The sequence below is a fragment of the Plectropomus leopardus genome, chromosome 16 (assembly GCF_008729295.1).
Source record: "Plectropomus leopardus isolate mb chromosome 16, YSFRI_Pleo_2.0, whole genome shotgun sequence".
Taxonomy (NCBI): Eukaryota; Metazoa; Chordata; class Actinopteri; order Perciformes; family Serranidae; genus Plectropomus; species Plectropomus leopardus.
The window spans coordinates 1283443-1300669 of NC_056478.1; the positions used below are offsets into that span (position 1 = coordinate 1283443).

The 17227-nt window shown below is 40.5% G+C and overlaps 1 protein-coding gene across 1 annotated transcript; it reads left to right on the plus strand.

The window, feature by feature from the left end:
• The first annotated feature begins 2703 nt into the window (after nucleotides 1-2703).
• Nucleotides 2704-16918, plus strand: tdrd6 (tudor domain containing 6). The gene is made up of 15 exons (XM_042503743.1): nucleotides 2704-3088; nucleotides 5270-5353; nucleotides 5604-11868; nucleotides 12753-12832; nucleotides 12951-13031; nucleotides 13226-13271; nucleotides 13582-13649; nucleotides 13738-13801; nucleotides 13974-14053; nucleotides 14634-14676; nucleotides 14770-14810; nucleotides 14920-14974; nucleotides 15467-15561; nucleotides 16038-16095; nucleotides 16346-16918. The coding sequence occupies exons 3-15, from the start codon at nucleotides 5682-5684 to the stop codon at nucleotides 16435-16437; spliced, it is 6990 nt and encodes a 2329-aa protein (XP_042359677.1). The 5' UTR covers nucleotides 2704-3088; nucleotides 5270-5353; nucleotides 5604-5681; the 3' UTR covers nucleotides 16438-16918.
• Nucleotides 16919-17227: the final 309 nt, after the last annotated feature.

Below are 17227 nucleotides of genomic sequence, written 5' to 3' on the forward strand. Positions count from 1 at the left end.
CTTTTTTCTTTTCTTTTTTATCTTATTTTCAGGCAATTTTTTAGGTAATTTTTCCTTTTTTTGCTACTTTTGCTTAATGTCTTATTAAGTTGTTCATTGCCTTCTAATCATGTTTCTATAAGAAATCAAACTTATTTGCTCAGGTTTCAAAGGGTTCAATCAATCCCACATCCTCACTAGAGCACCAAATGTGGATTAATCCGCAGCTGCAAATAGTCCCTAACAAATGCATTATTTCCTCCTGTGTATTTGATATAAAGTACAGTGACCAGCTGTTATCAGAAACTATATGTTGTTCAACAATAACCAAAAGATTTTATAATTTCTGAGACTTCTCATTTTAAACCTCCAGACAATCTTAAACTGTTAGAAAAACCAATGAACCAAAGCATGCCTCTTAATCTCAGATCACTGATGTTTAACCAAACTAACAAGAATGGATATATTAATGGTTATGTTGTGAAGAGAATAAAACTGTGCCACTGCAGACCTGCCACAGACTCGGTCGTTTGTTCAGATTGGTGCAGTCTGGGATGAAGATTAATGGTGATGACTGTAAAGTTGCACATGTTTCAGTTGCACACAGTTATTTACAGTGATCACACTAAGCCTTTTTTCACTTATATCTGTGGTTTATTGTCCGCTGCAGGTCTGACACTAGTTTATTACAGCCCATTGTCTCCTCCTAGTGGAGCAACACAGCCAGAGGACTGTTGGATCGATGGGAAGGTGTTTTATTGGAGACTGTTTGGTGCATTTTACGAACTTTTCATTCTCTATTTTTTGATCATTTTTGTCTGTGTTCATGCATGTGTCCTAAATGTAGTCCAGATTGTGTATTTGAGTGTAATCAGTGAATTTCCAGCTCAGCTCCTACAATAAGTCTAAAATACACTGTGGAACTAAATAGTTACATTCAGACTGTTCAGGTCAAAAAATGCTCCATTGAAACCCATTCAAACTGACATTTTTGATCCCACAGCCATCAGAGCAGAAAAACAGGACTTGTATTATTTCTGGGTGTCATTCTGGGCTTTTGACTCTGAATTTGTCATTTTGACTATTTTCCACCTGATGAGGTCATTTTGACCATATTTGGCATATGGAGGAAATACATGCTATTTCCACTAGGTGACCTGTCACAGTCAATGTAGCTGCTGATCACTGACATATCCCAGACTGTGATAATAATAATAATAGTAACAATAATAAGAAAATCTACTTAGCATGTAGTATATTAAATATAATTCATGTTCATTCATGTGTTTTTTTCCTCTAAAAACAAAGTGGCATTATGACCAAAAAATGGCATTCAAAGGGTTCGATTTCTGTAAATTAATGAATTTGATTATTTATGATTAGGGCTGATGTGGGTTAAAAAAATAATATTTTTAAAATATTTTTTAATATTTTAATATTTTTGTAGCCTGATTTTGAAAAGTGCATTTTGTGTGCAGAGAGATGTGTGTGTGATATTAAAGCGGGCCCTGAGGTTTTTAAATTTTTATTTTATATAGTTTATTTGACAGGGAAAATGCGAATAAACATCACAGCAACACAGTCAACTTCCGCCTGTTGAAAACAAGCTGTAGTAACTGATGTTTCACATATCGAGGTTATAGCTATTGCCAGTTTCCAACTCCTGTCCCCAGTTCGGCTTTTAGTAAAGAAAGAAAAAAAAATAGGATGGGTGGGTTAAACTTATATGACAGAAAATGTTCTGTTGGGAAGCTGAATCATGTCGCTGCCTCTCTTTACAAACTATGAATTATTAAGTGAGATTAAGTGGATGATAAAACACTTTCGGACTGATGTTTCCTTTTGCTTCATCCTGTCTGAGTGGTGAAATAACTGAGGAAACAAATTTCCTCATCACGCTTTCACAAGTGTTCCTTTTCATGCTCAACATTCACAAACACCTACATGTTTTCTTAGAACTTGGCTAGAAATGATCCACAAATTGCAAATAATTTGTAAAATGTAACAAGAAATGACCTGACTGAAATAAAACACGCACATGTGATACAATCTACCCAAATATTTTACCTTTTTTCTCATAATATACAAAATAAATGTATATGTGTAGCGACGGAGACATTTGTTGTCTTATTAAAGACATTCATAGTGAAAAGATAGAGAGATAGAGAGAGAATTATTTTAAATTTTCAGATAACGAAGAATAAAAATACCAAGAAAACAATTTTATTTTATTTTGTTTTGTTTTGTTTTGTTTTGTTTTGTTTTGTTTAATTTATTTTATTTTATTTTATTTTATTTTTAACAACTTTTTCAGGTCACTTCTTACTTTGATTCTTTCCTCTTTTTTCTCCCTAAATTCAGGTAATTTTCTTGTAACTTTTTATTAACTTTTGGCTCATTTTTTCTTCCAAATTTGCTTATTACCTCTCTTTGGTGTTTTTGAAAGAAATCAAGTTAATTTGTTCATTTTTCAAAGGGTTAACATTCACATATAGCCTACTAAAAACAGTACATGTTATTAGGAGACACACCTGTTGTTTCTTCTTTTCTGTTAAATTTATGTATCATTTTGATATTATATATCTTTTCAATTTGTCTTTTTATTTATTTTATACATTTTTTTTCTTTTCTTATTAGTTTCGGTTTTATCTCTTTTATTTCCTTGTATTCGTGGTTTTATTGCCTTAAATGTGGTTTAATGTGTGCATTTACGTGTGTGTCAGGGTTCAACATCGGCAGTTTCCGGGTCAAGGATGAAAAAACGGCGGAAACAGAGATCGGACTTTTCCGGAGCATTTCGGGGTGCGCGTGGTGTTGGGCTAAAGGCCGTTAGCTTTGACTAACCGTCACTAACGTCGGTTTGCGGTGGAGTTTGTTGAATTTGTGGCAACGCTAAATAAGCAAATATATTTTTAGGACGCAGTTTACCGGATCGTCAGTCTCCACAGAGGACATTGGAACAAAAGCACCGGAGGTGGACCGACAGCCGGAGAGTTTGGGCGGTCGGATGAGGTTAGCGCCGCCGCGGCTGTGTGGACGTTAGCTCCGTTAACTCGGTGAAGCTGTGCTAACATCAAGAAGACCCGACAGGATCTTCCGAAATTAAAAGGTGAGTTATTGGGTGTCTAATCATTTTAAATCAACGTGTAAATTATTCAGCGTGATAATCTGCAGATAGTGTAGCATTTTGTATATTTTTAACGTGCGTTTTAATAGTGGCGCTGTTGAAGTTTGCTAGCGGCAGTTTGCTAACCGTTAGGATGTGGTCAGGATGGGTCAGTGATAATTCGGGATTTTTCACAAGACAAAATCAAAACGTACACGCTAATAAATATCTGTTGCAATTTTACACACCTTAAAGGTGTTGTGCTTACATATATTCATATTAAAACGATTTTAATAAAGTGATTTAAATGTTTTTCTGAGTAATTTGGCCGTTGCCTTAAAAAAATGTCATGTGGTGTGACAATCTCACAGTTAAATCATTTCTCAAACATGCTCAACATTTTTCTTAACAATTTCTTATTAATTTTAAGTGTTTAGAAACAATGTGTTTGCATTTCTGTTGAGTTTATGTAAATAATGATCTCATACTTTTGTTTCATGATGTCACAGTTGCCTTCTGAAATATAGTTTACTGGCTTATTTTTCCTGTGAATCATATTAAACTAATGCATTAAACTAATGTGCAGTTTTGTACAGGACTGCAAAAATATGTCAAATAGGGCAGAAAATAAATTTAAATATTCAAATAACTTTTTTTTCCCCCATTAAGGTACTAATGAGAAGTTAAAAATTCAACTGATGTTTTGTTGCCAGAGGAGATTGACTCCACTTTAATCCTTTGAGACCTTTTGTCTTATTACCATTTTTACTGGATCAAAGTGTGTATGGTGAATTTAAAAAATTAAAATGAATAATAACAAAGTCGGATGTATATTGAAAGACATTTGGATACTGAAACAGCAGTAAGGGAAGAAACACCAAAACAAAGAGACAGCATTTAAAATGACATAATAGACAATTTATCAAATAGCTGGTTATAATTATGTGTAGCTGATAAACTTTTCTTGTTATTTAAGTAATCAAGAGACCGCATTAGGAAAAAAATCTATTAAAAAAGCTTTTAAATATGGGGATGATTGTCAAAGTTAGGTTTGTGTACATAAAATGTATCTAGCAGGATCACAAAGTTTATCCTAAAATTCAATAATTTACTATTGCTTTCAAAGTAAACACATAAAACATCTTTCAGATTGCTTTTCATAGTGATCAGTATTCCTTAAAATATGTATTTCTGTATTAGTGCAAAATGGAGTACTATGTGAACATCGATTAAAATATGTGGATCAGAGATTCAGGTTCATTTTTTCAAAATGTTATTTTTAAATTAAAGTCAGTAAATTCTGACATCATTATTATGTTAAAAGTTTAGCGACTGTGCAAAAATTTTGAGATGAATCTCTATAATCTTGTTAGAAATACAGAATTTGAAGAGGCAAAGCCATGCTCTCTGCCATTCAGTGTCACGTATTTGTAAATTCCAGACTTATTTCCCATTTGGTGAGATCTTTTTTTTTTTAGAAGAAAATCACGGTCTTATATGTTTGTGGTGTTATATATGAGTGGTGCTTCCGTTTATTATACAGTAGCAGGTTTGGGTGTTTTTTTCTGTCATTTTGTGTCACTGGACAAGGTTTTAGAGTAAAGAAGTTTAAGTCATCTTAATGTCAGGAATAAAAGCCTCGTATCACAGTAATGTAATGCTGCACTGTAACGCTGGGTATATCAGGTTCACTGCAGAGCAAGGTGGGATCTGATGCCGGTAATTGAAAATGTGCCTGAAGCAAAAATAAAGCTTTTGTTTGACATTTGTAGCTCCAGTTCAGCACATGGGCTAAAACACAAAACTGTGCACTACTGCACTGAAATGTTGGAATAAATATACAACAGTGATTTTCAGTTACATACCAATTTATGTTTGATGAGAACCAGTAACTGAGCAGTTAAAGTAGTCTTTAAATAAAACCTCAATAGAGCCAGTGCAGGTGGGGTGTGCATGACCAGGGGAAACATATTGAGTGAAACAAAGTTGAATTAATGTCTTTTAAGCAGATAAATTAAAGACAAAAAAATCCCTGCTGTTTTCTTAGATTGACGCAGTGTGGGTTAGCTGCTGGCTGAACTTCTTTTTAAACTTAATTTTCATCATCGCTGGTTTTCACTATTTGATTGCATGCAATGTCAATGTGAGTCTCTGTGTTTACATGTGCTTGGGGCTTGTTTTCAGATTTCTTGCTGCATCTGCTCTCAGCAAGATTTGAGCAAGCTCTTTAATCTCCAGTGAACATCAAAAACCACCAAAACAAATGCAGTGAGTATTTCTGGTAATATGGCAGCATTTTCTGCAGTGATTTACATCTGTCACTTACACATGTGCACATTCCTGGCAGAATGTTTTATATGTGAACAGTTTAATTGCAGTGTCTAGCACTGAGCCTGCTTAGACAGAGCATGACATGATTGTTTTCCTCAGTTGTACGCTTTTTAACACTTTTGATGAGCTTAAAACAACTTCTTTGTGAGTGGAAATGTTGTGTATTTTGTGCTGTTATGTTTTTCAGATAACGTCCAGTGCTCACACTGCTGTGTTGAAGAGAAGTGACAAATCATGAGTAGCTGGAGCTCATGAAACTGCCAAAATGTCATCAATCGTAGGACTCCCTACAAGAGGATCAGATGTAACAGTTTTCATAACCAGGCCTCACTTGCATCCCCTTTGTGTGCTTGTGGAGTTCTGGGGAAAATTTGGCCAGGAGAAGGCAGCAGATTATGAGTGCCTTGCCAAAGACATTCAGTCTCCTAGAAGCGTATTTCAGGAGTTTGAAGGAAACCCTGGTGACCAGTGCTTGGCTCTAATAGATGGTGTTTGGTGCAGGTGCCGCATAGTGTCAAGAAATGGCTCCAAATACAGTGTGTTCCTCATTGACAAAGGGAGAACATATAGCACCATCACAAGTAAGCTGGCCTGGGGTAAGAAGAAGCACTTCCACCTGCCACCTGAAGTGGAATTTTGTGTGCTAGCCAATGTGTTACCCTTCTCACCTGAGAACAGATGGTCCCCACTAGCTCTCGAGTTTCTGAAATCTCTGTCCGGGAAGTCTGTGAAGGCACACGTGCAAGATGTGCTGGTGCCACACAGAACATTTCTCCTGCACATCCCTTGCATATCCAGACAAATGTATGAGATGGGAATTGCAAAGAAGCTGTCTCCCGATGTGTTTCAGGATTTTGTTCTTGAGTCACTGCAGTCTCTGAGTGGCTCTGTGCTGTCTCCGGAGACTCGGCTCTCTATGGGAGCAGCTAAGCAACTGCACAAGAAAGAGCTCTTTATGTATCCAGAGCTGCCAGCAGGAACCGTGGAGACCGTCATAGTCACCGAAGTGGCAAATCCGCAGCGGATTTTTTGCCAGTTGAAGGTCTTTTCACAAGAGCTGAAGAAACTCTCAGGGCAAATGACACAGTGCTGTGAGGGCAGAATGACCAACTTCATTGTAAGTCCCGAAATGATTGGGTTTCCCTGTGCTGCAAGAGGAAGTGATGGCAGGTGGTACCGCTCCGTCCTACAGCAGGTGTTCCCAAACAACAATGTGGTGGAGGTGCTGAACGTTGACTATGGAACAAAACAGTTTGTTTCAGTGCAGAACGTAAGACCGCTGGCTTCAGAGTTCTTCAGGATGCCAGTTGTGACTTACATCTGTTCCCTCCATGGAATCATCGACAAAGGGGTTGGATGGACATCCAGCCAGATCGACTATCTCAAGACCCTGCTCCTGCATAAGACAGTGATTGCCAAATTCGAGTACCAAAGCATCTCTGAAGGCGTTCACTATGTCACGCTCTATGGGGATGAAAACACAAACATCAACAACATGTTTGGTTCCAAGGAGCGCTGTTTTCTAGAGAGGGAGAAAACACTTGAAGACTATGCCATTCGTAGCACTGCATGCAACCGCCAGCATCCGGCTGAGAGAAAGATGCTCACTCCTGGACACGCTGGAGACGGAAAAGAAGGGAAAGGAAAAACAGAGAAGTTGCCGGCTGAAGACCTGTCTCTCAACTCGTCACATGTGGCATTTGTTCACCACATCAATGACCCATCAGAGTTCTGGATCCAAACACAAAACCATGCAAAGGAGTTGGATGAACTGATGGATAGCATCTACCATCTGTACGCAGACTCGGTGAATAAAAATGTGGTGAAGCCAACTGTTGGACTCTACTGTGCTGCCAGGGCAGAAGATGGTGAGTTCTATAGAGCAACTGTGGCTGAAGTTGGTGAGCAGCAAATCAAAGTGTTCTTTGTTGATTATGGAAACACCGAAGTGGTTGACAGGAGTGACATCAGGACCCTTCCCGAGGAGCTGAAAAAGCTGCCGTGTCTCTCAGTGAAATGCACCTTGGCTGGAGTCAGGCCGAAAGATGGGAGATGGAGTCAAGAGGCCTGTGACTTTTTCATCAAAGCAGTCACAGATAAAGAACTAAAGGTACATGTGACAGTGAAATATGATGAGGGCTATGCTGTCCAACTAACAGACCCTGAAGCTCAGGGAGAGAGAGATCTCAGCACAATGATGTGTACTTCTGGCTTTGCTGAGAGGGCTGAGATACAACCCAAAGCCAAAATTACCATGCAACCTGCCATTCTGCCACAACTTCCAGATGCCAGGCTCTCGGGTGTTTACATGAACAAAGGGATGCCATTCCAGACCCCAAACACAGTTCGCTTTGCCATAAATGAAAAAGTTCCTACATTCAAGGAGCACATGTTTCCTATAGGAAGTGTCCTTGATGTCAGTGTGTGCTACATCGAAAGCCCAAATGACTTCTGGTGTCAGCTAGTGCAAAATGCAGGGCATTTGAAATTGCTTATGCACGACATGCAGGCTCATTATACAGGCAGTGAGTTTCAGCCCCTTGTGGAAACAGCTTGTGTTGCTCGCCACCCTGACAACAGAATGTGGTACAGGGCCCTTGTAATTCACAAACATAAAACACCTGATGTGGATGTGTTGTTTGTTGACTATGGGCAGACAGAGAGAGTCTCCCTCTTTGACCTGAGGAAGATCAGGCCAGAGTTCCTCACTCTGCATGGCCAAGCTTTTCGCTGTAGTCTATTGAACCCTGTTGACCCTATGTCTGTCATAAATGAGTGGAACAAAGAAGCCGTGGATAGGTTTCAAAACTTTGTGGAAACTGCCGCATCCAACTTTGTGATTTTGAAATGCACCATTTATGCTGTCATGTACAGTGAGCAGAAGATTGTTTTCAACATTGTGGATCTGGAAACTCCCTTTGAGAGTATTTGCACCAGTATGGTTAATCTGGTCAAGAGTGAACTTCCCAAGAAAGCTGCTGTGTCTTCTTTCCGTCTGGACACATACTACTACTCAACGCACAATGTCAAAACTGGCACAGAGGAACAGGTCACGGTGACATGTGTGAACAGTGTCGGTCAGTTCTACTGCCAACTTGAGAGGAATGCTGATGTGATGAATGATCTCAGGCTCAGAGTGAGCAATCTTTGTCAGCAGCTTGAGAATGTAAAGTTACCGACAGTCTTTGGGACTTTGTGCTTTGCGAAATACACCGATGGGCAGTGGTACAGGGGACAGATAAAGGCCACAAAGCCAGCGATTCTGGTCCACTTTGTGGATTATGGTGACACTATTGAGGTGGAGAAATCTGACTTGCTTCCAGTTCCCAGAGAGGCCAATGACATCATGTCTGTGCCTGTGCAAGCAGTTGTGTGTGGTCTCTCTGATATGCCTGCTGATGTTCCCAGTGAGGTGAACAGCTGGTTAGAGACCAGTGTGACAGAATGTAAATTTCGAGCACTAGTAGTGGCCCGAGAACCTGATGGGAAACTTCTGGTGGAGCTATATCATGGAAACACTCAGGTCAACTCAAAGATCAAGAAGATGTTTCGGACTGAGATGCAAACAAAAGGTAATATTGTTAACAAGGGTCGGAGAGCACTTGAAGCATCAGCAAACCATGCACAAAAGACTCTAAAAGTTGTCCCCAGACAAGCAGAAATGTACAATCGCACTCAAACCTCAAAGAAAAATGTCTCTGCCCCCAAACCAGCAGCACGTCAAATGAAGGACGCCAAGAACAAAGCTGCACCGTTAGAGCTGTACATACCTCCACACCAAAGGCAGTCAAGTAGAAGGACACCAAGCAATACAGGAAATGGCTTTGAGCCGGCAAGTGCCTCTGTCAAACCAGGAGAAGAAAGTCTCCCCACGGACACGGAACAGCTCATAAAGTCCAAATTACCTGGCTCAGAATCTCAGAGTGAAAGCAACGCTGAAAAATTCCCCAAACTTGCAGACCTGCCGTCAAAATTGATCACAATGGGTATGGAAGCAGAAGTCTATGTCTCGCACTGCAGCAGCCCATTGAGTTTCTATGTGCAACTTGTCTCAGAGGAGACTGGAATATTCTCCCTTGTGGAAATGCTAAATGGTCCCCAATCCATCCCCCAAAACACAGACATCAGAGATGTGCATCCAGGTGACCTGGTTCAAGCAGAGTTCGCAGATGATTCCTCGTGGTACCGAGCAGTTGTAAAAGAGATTCAAGGCGCAACAACAGCTCTTGTTGAGTTTGTTGATTTTGGAAATACAGCAATGCTGCCAGTTTCTAAGATTGACAGACTCCATCAGTCTTTCTTGCAACTTCCCGTGTACAGCACACCCTGTATGCTCAGTCAGGCTGCAAGTCTTGGAAAAGAGGAAGTGCTTGATCCAGAGGTAGTGTCAGCTTTCAAAGAAGACATTGGCAGCAGTGGTGAAAAGATTTTCAAGTGCCAGTTTATCAGGCAGACAGGATCTGTGTGGGAGGTTAGTCTTCAAGACAGTGGTGTAAATGTCATGTGTAAAGTACCTGGCAAATTTTCAACTGATGGTACTGAAATCACCTCTGAAAAACAGGTCAAAGAAAACCCTGACCAGAACTCTGACATCAGTGAAGTTTCAGAGAACTCATCGCTGAACTCTTTATTTTACCACCGACAAGAGTTTTTAGAGGGACAAAAGTTAGATGTCTATGTCACAGCTGTAAATGATGCTCAGACATTTTGGTGTCAGCCTGCGGACTCAGAAGAGCTTAATAAGATAACATCAAGTGTCTCAGAAGTGGGGGATGCAGCCGACAAACACATCGACCCAGGCGCTCTCTCCCCTCGCAGCCCATGTGTTGCTCTTTTTTCAGACGATCAATTTTGGTACCGTGCGGAGGTCATCGACAAAGTTGGAGAAGAGCTGTCTGTTCTCTTTGTGGACTATGGAAACAAGTCCCAAGTCAACATTACAGATGTTAAGGAAATGCCCCCCAAACTGATGGAAAGTCCTCCACAGGCATTTTTGTGTGAGCTTGAAGGCTTTGATGCTTCACAGGGATCCTGGGACAGTGGTTCAGTCGATGAGTTTTCAGCTCTCACAACAGACAAAGTGTTACAGCTCACTGTCAGCAGAGTAAGGAGAGAAGAAAGAAAAGTCAAATGCGTCGTGCGGATGGAAAGTGAGGGCCAGGTGATAAACGAGGCACTGAAAGCCTGGTGGAAGAGCTCCACAACTGAAAACATACCTGGTGCAGTTGGACTGACCACTTTAGTTGAAACACCTCTGCAATGTGAGTCAACCATGATAGAGTCTGCACCACCAGAGACTGAACCAGAGTATCCTGAAAGCCAAGAAATGGACACTGCTGATGCTTTCATTCATCCTGAGAGAGACCTCACCGGAGTGCAGAGCACTGGCGAGCTCGTAGAGTTCTGTGCAGATATTTTGCCATGTGATAATGACATAGATCCTTCACTCGATGAAAAAGGTGACCAAGGTATTTTGACCTTGAGCTGTGACAAGAGTGACAGAGGCACTGAAGAAGAGGGTGCTTCAATGATGGACCCTATTGATGAAGACTTAAGTTCTGTATTGGAGTCTCTGGACAAGAACCCTACAGAGGCCACAGATGGGTCAGAGATTGTAATGATTGATTCAGAGTGTCTGGATGAGAACCCTATGGAGACCATATATCAGTCACAGATTGTAATGACTAACTTGGAGTCTCTGGATGACAGCCCTACAGAGGCTAAAGATGAGTCAGAGATCACATTGACTGTATCAGACTCTGCGGACGACAACCTGACTAAAGCTACAGATGAATCAGAGATCGTAACGATTGACTTGGTGTCTCTGGACAAGAACCCTACAGAGAGACCCACATATAAGTCAGAGATCACAGCAACTGCATCAGAGTCTCCGAACGACAACCTGACAGAGGCTGAAGATGAGTCAGAGATCGTAACAACTGACATGCAGTCTCTGGATGAGGGCCCTATGCGGGCCAAAGATGAGTCAGAGATCGCATTGACTGTATCAGAGTCTCCAGACGACAACCAAACGGAGGCTACCGATGAGTCAGAGATTGCAACAACTGCATCAGAATCTCTTGACGACAACCCTACAGAGGCTACAGTTGAGTCCAAGGTCGTAACAGTTGACATGGAGTCTCTGGACAACAATCAAACAGAGGCTACAGATGAGTCAGAGATCGCATTGACTGTATCAGAGTCTCCAGACGCCAACCAAACGGAGGCTACAGATGAGTCCAAGGTCGTAACAGTTGACATGGAGTCTCTGGATGAAAGCTCTGCGGAGACCACAGATGAGTCGGAGATCACGACAAGTGACATGGAGTCTCTGGATGAGAACCTGATGGAGACCGTAGATGAGACCGAGATCAAAACAACCGACTTGTCTCTGCTTGGAGAGGTCGATACCAACACTGTGGAAAGCAGCCTTGACGTCATAAATGTTTCTGGTAAGCAACATATTAATTTATTTCTATTAATCTTTGTTATCTTTGTTTTTGATTAGAAAACAATAGCCGCATTTACACCGCCTGTTCAAGGTGTGAATATCACACTGTTACACCGCTTTGCTATTCTTTCTGTAATGTCCGATTGCGGAAAGGAGGGACAGAGTTGTCTCCCCTCTGAGCCGGGACAGGAGGTAGTTATCGTACAGTAACGAGCTTAGTGTAAAACCTAAAGCCGGAAAGATGTGACCATGAGTGGCCCGAGTGGGATGTTTTGATGATGTGTTTATGTGTGCGACCCATCGCGAGAGATTTAAAAAGCAGCTGTTAGCATAGCGGCTAATTCAAAGTAGAGCAGCCACCATAAATGTCTGCAAACTGGGAAAACAATGAGATTAACGAGCTCCTTACCCTCTGAGCAGAGGACGAGATCAGCTGCTTTGTAACAGAAATGGTAAATGATGGTGATTGACATATCATGCCTTTGTTATTATTTAGAAAGAGCTGCCGAAGCATACATTATTTGTGACGTTAGAGGCAGACACTCGTGTGTTAAACGTCACGCCCATCATGCCTCCTTTGGTTGCAGGATGCGTGATGCAGTGTATAATCACACACTGGTGCGAGACGATGCTGCCGTGGTTTGGGTGTGTGTAAACTTGCGGGGCGGTGTGAAGGGCGGACTTAGTCGCAGCACTATAGTGTGATCTCTGTGAAGAAGTGGCTAAATGGTGCCCATCAAATAAGCAATTAATAGTAAATGACTAAATGGGAATCATGTTAATATGGAAAATTACAGTGTTGCATCGTGATTGTATTTCATGTGCTTGTAGAGTTTTGTCAGTGATTATAATTTATATTAGTTACTTTTTTCTTTGCATCGTCAGATCCGACCGAAGACCGAGACAACAGCGAGGCGATCACTGACAGAGATAACTCCCCGATCAGCAAGACGTCAGTGAAAATGGTGAGTTTTGTGACAAAGACTTGTGAAAACAGGAGGTGTGAAGCTTAAAGTGCTGATTTGAGCATATGTGGGTAAACAGACTTGATGAGGTCACATTAGCTGTTGTTTTCTCCTAAAGGTTCCTCGTGAAGCTGTCGGTCTCAGGCAGAGCGTTGATCTGCAGGAGACACGGGAGGACATCTGTGCAGACCTGAAGCAGGTATATTGGACTGTCTTTGTTGTTGTGTACTTAAAATGACAGTTACCCTAAAAAAGATTGTTTTTCTCCTTTCTGTTGTACCCCATCTCTGTACAAAGCTCCATGTTTTAAAAAAGACATTTGGAAAAACTCTACTTGCAAAGACACGATTTTTGAAATGTTTGGTTTTACTTGTGTGTTTGGTCTTTGTGCAGTTTCAGACTGAGCCGGTTCCTCCCTCCTGTGAGCTTCCTGCGTTTGGTGAGTGATTCCTTCTTCTGATCATGCAACACTCACACAGAGCAGGCTCAAACTTTAAAGTCATGTATAATTTTTAAGGGAAACTTACAACAAACTGCAGCTTTAGATAATGACACCGAAAAGGTAAAACAATTGACAAAAGGTAAAAAGTCCCACTCAGGAAATGTAGGCATGGCAGCCGGAAATACATTTTGTTAGTGATTTCAGAAGACACAGTATGAGACATTGCACTTATTTGAAGTATTTTGATGATGGATTGAGATTGTTACACATCAGGTATCGTCTAAATAATCTGTGTTTGTCTCTGCAGCGCTGCCAGCTGACACTGACGCCGCAGCCAGCGAGACACACACCTGCACAGCTTCCTCTCAGGACTCGGTACAGGATTAAATCCACAGAATACTAAAATCAAACTAAAAAGTAATCTATTATCTAACACGTGAGGTTTGTCTTTATGGGTGCTCAGGGTGACGGGGTTGAGGAGGTGACCTGCTCTGTGGAAGAGGCCTGTTTGATGCACGTCTGCACAGGTATCAGACTCAGTGTCTGCAGGATGACCAGTGAAACATGCAGAGTGATTCCTGTGGGACTTCTCAGTGGTATCACTGCTCTGCTGTACACTCGCTGGCAGTGGAAGCAGCATTCTTTCTTCATGTGTAGAGGCTTATTAATGATTTGGCTTTTTATTCCTTTGCTCTGCAGAGCATAATGAGGGACGTGATGATGGCAGAGTCGGCGGCCTGACAGCAGAGGACATTCAGGCTCTGTGGTCTCAGCTCAGAGTGAGTACAACACACATCATGAAAACTTCAGAAATTATGAGGGGGGGGATTAGCAAATTAACTGTTTACATGATAAATTCAGCATATTGTTAATTTCCACAGGAATAGCTATATCAGTACAACATAGCACATATATGTTAGATCAATGTTGCAGTCAATCAATTACAGTCACTGTTGCTTCAAATCATCGACATATCGCAGGCTGTGATAATAATAACAAAATCTACTTTGTGTTTAGTATATTGAAATTAATTCATTTTTTTGTATTTTTTTCATCTAAAAACAGTGACATGACAAAAACCCAGTATTTAAAGGGTTAAAATTCTGCACATTAATGAATGATATTTGATATTTATGATTAGGACTGATGTTGGTTAAAATGAATTCAATAAAAGCAGAAAATAATATTAACATATAATATATTTTAAAGCTTGATTTTGAAATGTTCATTTTATGCAATATTGAAGCGGGCCAGTTCGAATCAGTTTTAGCAGCAACATAAATCCAGTCAGTTGTTGTTTCTGTTGTCGTTGAGCCGCTGTGTTAGAAAAAGCTGTTTTTGGGATGTTTGGTGTTTCAGAGTGTCTCGGTGAATGAAGATCTGACCTCTGCTCTTCCTGAAGGTAAACTCCGCCTCAGTGTTGTCAGATTGTATCTTTACTGTATGTTTCATATGTTTTTATAGTTTTATTTAAAATGTTTCTGTGTGTTTGCAGCTCTGCCTTCTGTCTCTGAGCCACCAACGTATCCAGATCTGGTAATAAAACTCAATCAACACGAATCTGAAATTAAACACAGAAACATCCCGTCACTGACGGAGGAATTCTGATTTCATTGATTTATTGATTTATTTATTTCCTTTTCAGAGCGGGCTGGGTGAGGAGGTGACGTGTCTCGTCGGTCCGACAGACATCTGCAGAGGTATCACACATGATGAACAAAGAAATGTACCAGCTGTTAACCCTTTGAAACCAGAGCAAATTGGTTAGATTTATTTTGAAAGCATGGGGGAAAAGTGTCCACAAATAGCAAGAAAGAGACCTGTTTCTTTAATTTCTTATTTATTTATTTATTTTTTAAATGGGGAAATAAAAAAATCAAAAACTAGGAAAAATGTCCAGAAAACTAATTTCATAATATTTCTTATTATATATATTTAAAAATATGTTCCAGAAAAAAATAAATACTTTGTTTTTTTTTTAATTTTCTGTGCTTTTTTGGGTTATTTCTAGTTTTTTATTCTTTTTTTAAAAATATTTTCTGATGATCTTGTAACTTTTTTACTCATTTCTTACCAACTTTTGTGCCTTGTGTTATTAAGTTGCTCGTTGGCTTCTCGTGTTTTTTTAGAAATCAAACCAACTCGCTCAGCGATTTAGGCAAAAATTAATTTATACATAAATATTTTATCAGTTGCAGACAGGGACCATGTTCTGCTGGGATGTGAGTCTGAAGACAAACCGGAGGACGGCGAGCAGCTGCTGGAGACGCCCTCCAGTCCAGAGGAGGTAACTGTTTACTTTCAGGGACAAAGAAGACTTCCTGTGGTTGACCTTAGTCTTCAGTCCACAGTTTGTGTCCAAACGTGTGCAGAGAGCTTAGAAAAGTTTGTCCTGTGAACAGGAAGTGATGATCAGGTTTTAGGACTTTATGTGTCTGATCATCATGAATGTATTCACCGTTACCGTGGATACTAAGCGCCGCCTCAGCCAAGAGGTGATGAAACAAACACAAACGATGGTGGCAGAGACAGCGTCTCACAGAACCTGAGTTTTGGCTTTTTATTGTTAAAGAGGCTGCGTGTCTTTTTCCACCGATGTCCTCCAGGGACTGGGACAGGGACACACTGTCCGCAGTGTGGAGGACAGTGTTTTCAGAGTAGAGTAGCTCGTCTCAGGAATAACGTTAGCTCAGCACGGTGTAAGTTTCAAACATAAGATCAAAACACTTCCTGTCAGTTCAGAATTTGTGGCTGATTTTCCAGGATTTCAGCGAGCGTGTCCCTGAGGACGAGAAGTCTTCTGCTGACGACGACAGTTTCGGTAAGCGATGCTGCTAATGTCAGAAGTACAGGCACACATCAAAGAAAATAATACATATTTAAAGTGGCCATTATCTGCTCGTAGGTATAAAGCTACTGTCGAAATAAAGTTAAATTCTAAAATAAAGTAAATTATTATTATAAAGCAGGACTCCGTCTTCGGTCTAGTCTTCATCACTTGTGTCCCTTCAGAGGACGTTATGTTCACATTGTTCCATGTGCTGCCAGATAACGTTGTGTGTTTCCCTCAGAGGCTCAGCTGTGGAAGATCTCTCACCTGTCTCTCATCCTGATCGACGGCTCTGCTGACGCGCTGCCGGCCGAGCGTCAGCCGGAGGAGTGACCGCCTCCACTGTCTTTGCTTTGTCTTTCATCAGACACGTTTATCTTCAGGGACCGCAGGTTCCAGTTCAGTGTTTTCTGTTTCTTTGCCGTTTGTCCTCAGCGTGGTGAGCCGTCAGCTCATCTTCAGCCTTTAACGTGTTCGTTTCATCGTTCCTGCTGAGAAACGAGCGTCCGGTTTAACGCGTGAGCGGAAGCGCCTGTCAGTGCGTCAGGAGTTAGAGTCCGCGTGTTCTCTGTTGTTTCTGATGATCTGTGTGATCAAAGTGCTGCGTAATTCTTTAAAAACTAATCAATCTTTTGTTGAATATAAGACAGATTTCAATGCTTGATGTCAACTGTAGTTTTCGAGACAGTTTTCTGTATTTTGTGTCAAAACATGCAGACTTTGAAAATATATTTATGTTGGCACAATAAATATTACAGATCTTTTGAAGAGTCGTGGTTTCCTTTTTTTTGTTTGGGCTTAAAGGGACTATAGATCTTTGTAAATTATGCTGTTTTGTCTTTTTTTTAAATCACCAAACATCTTTAAAGAATAAAAATTGCAAAAAAAATCTTTAAAATATATATACTACATATATAAAATATATATATATATATATATATAATATTGAAAAACTGCTGATTCAGACTCAGCGGTCATGTCAGATAATGTATGGTCTGTAAAATTTGCCTCCGAGTCATAAAAAAACAAACATATTTTTTAAATGTGTAAGAATCATGTTGTAAATACTTGTTAGTTGTGGACCTCGGGAGTTTAAAGAAGCATGTTCCTCCAGAGCTTTATT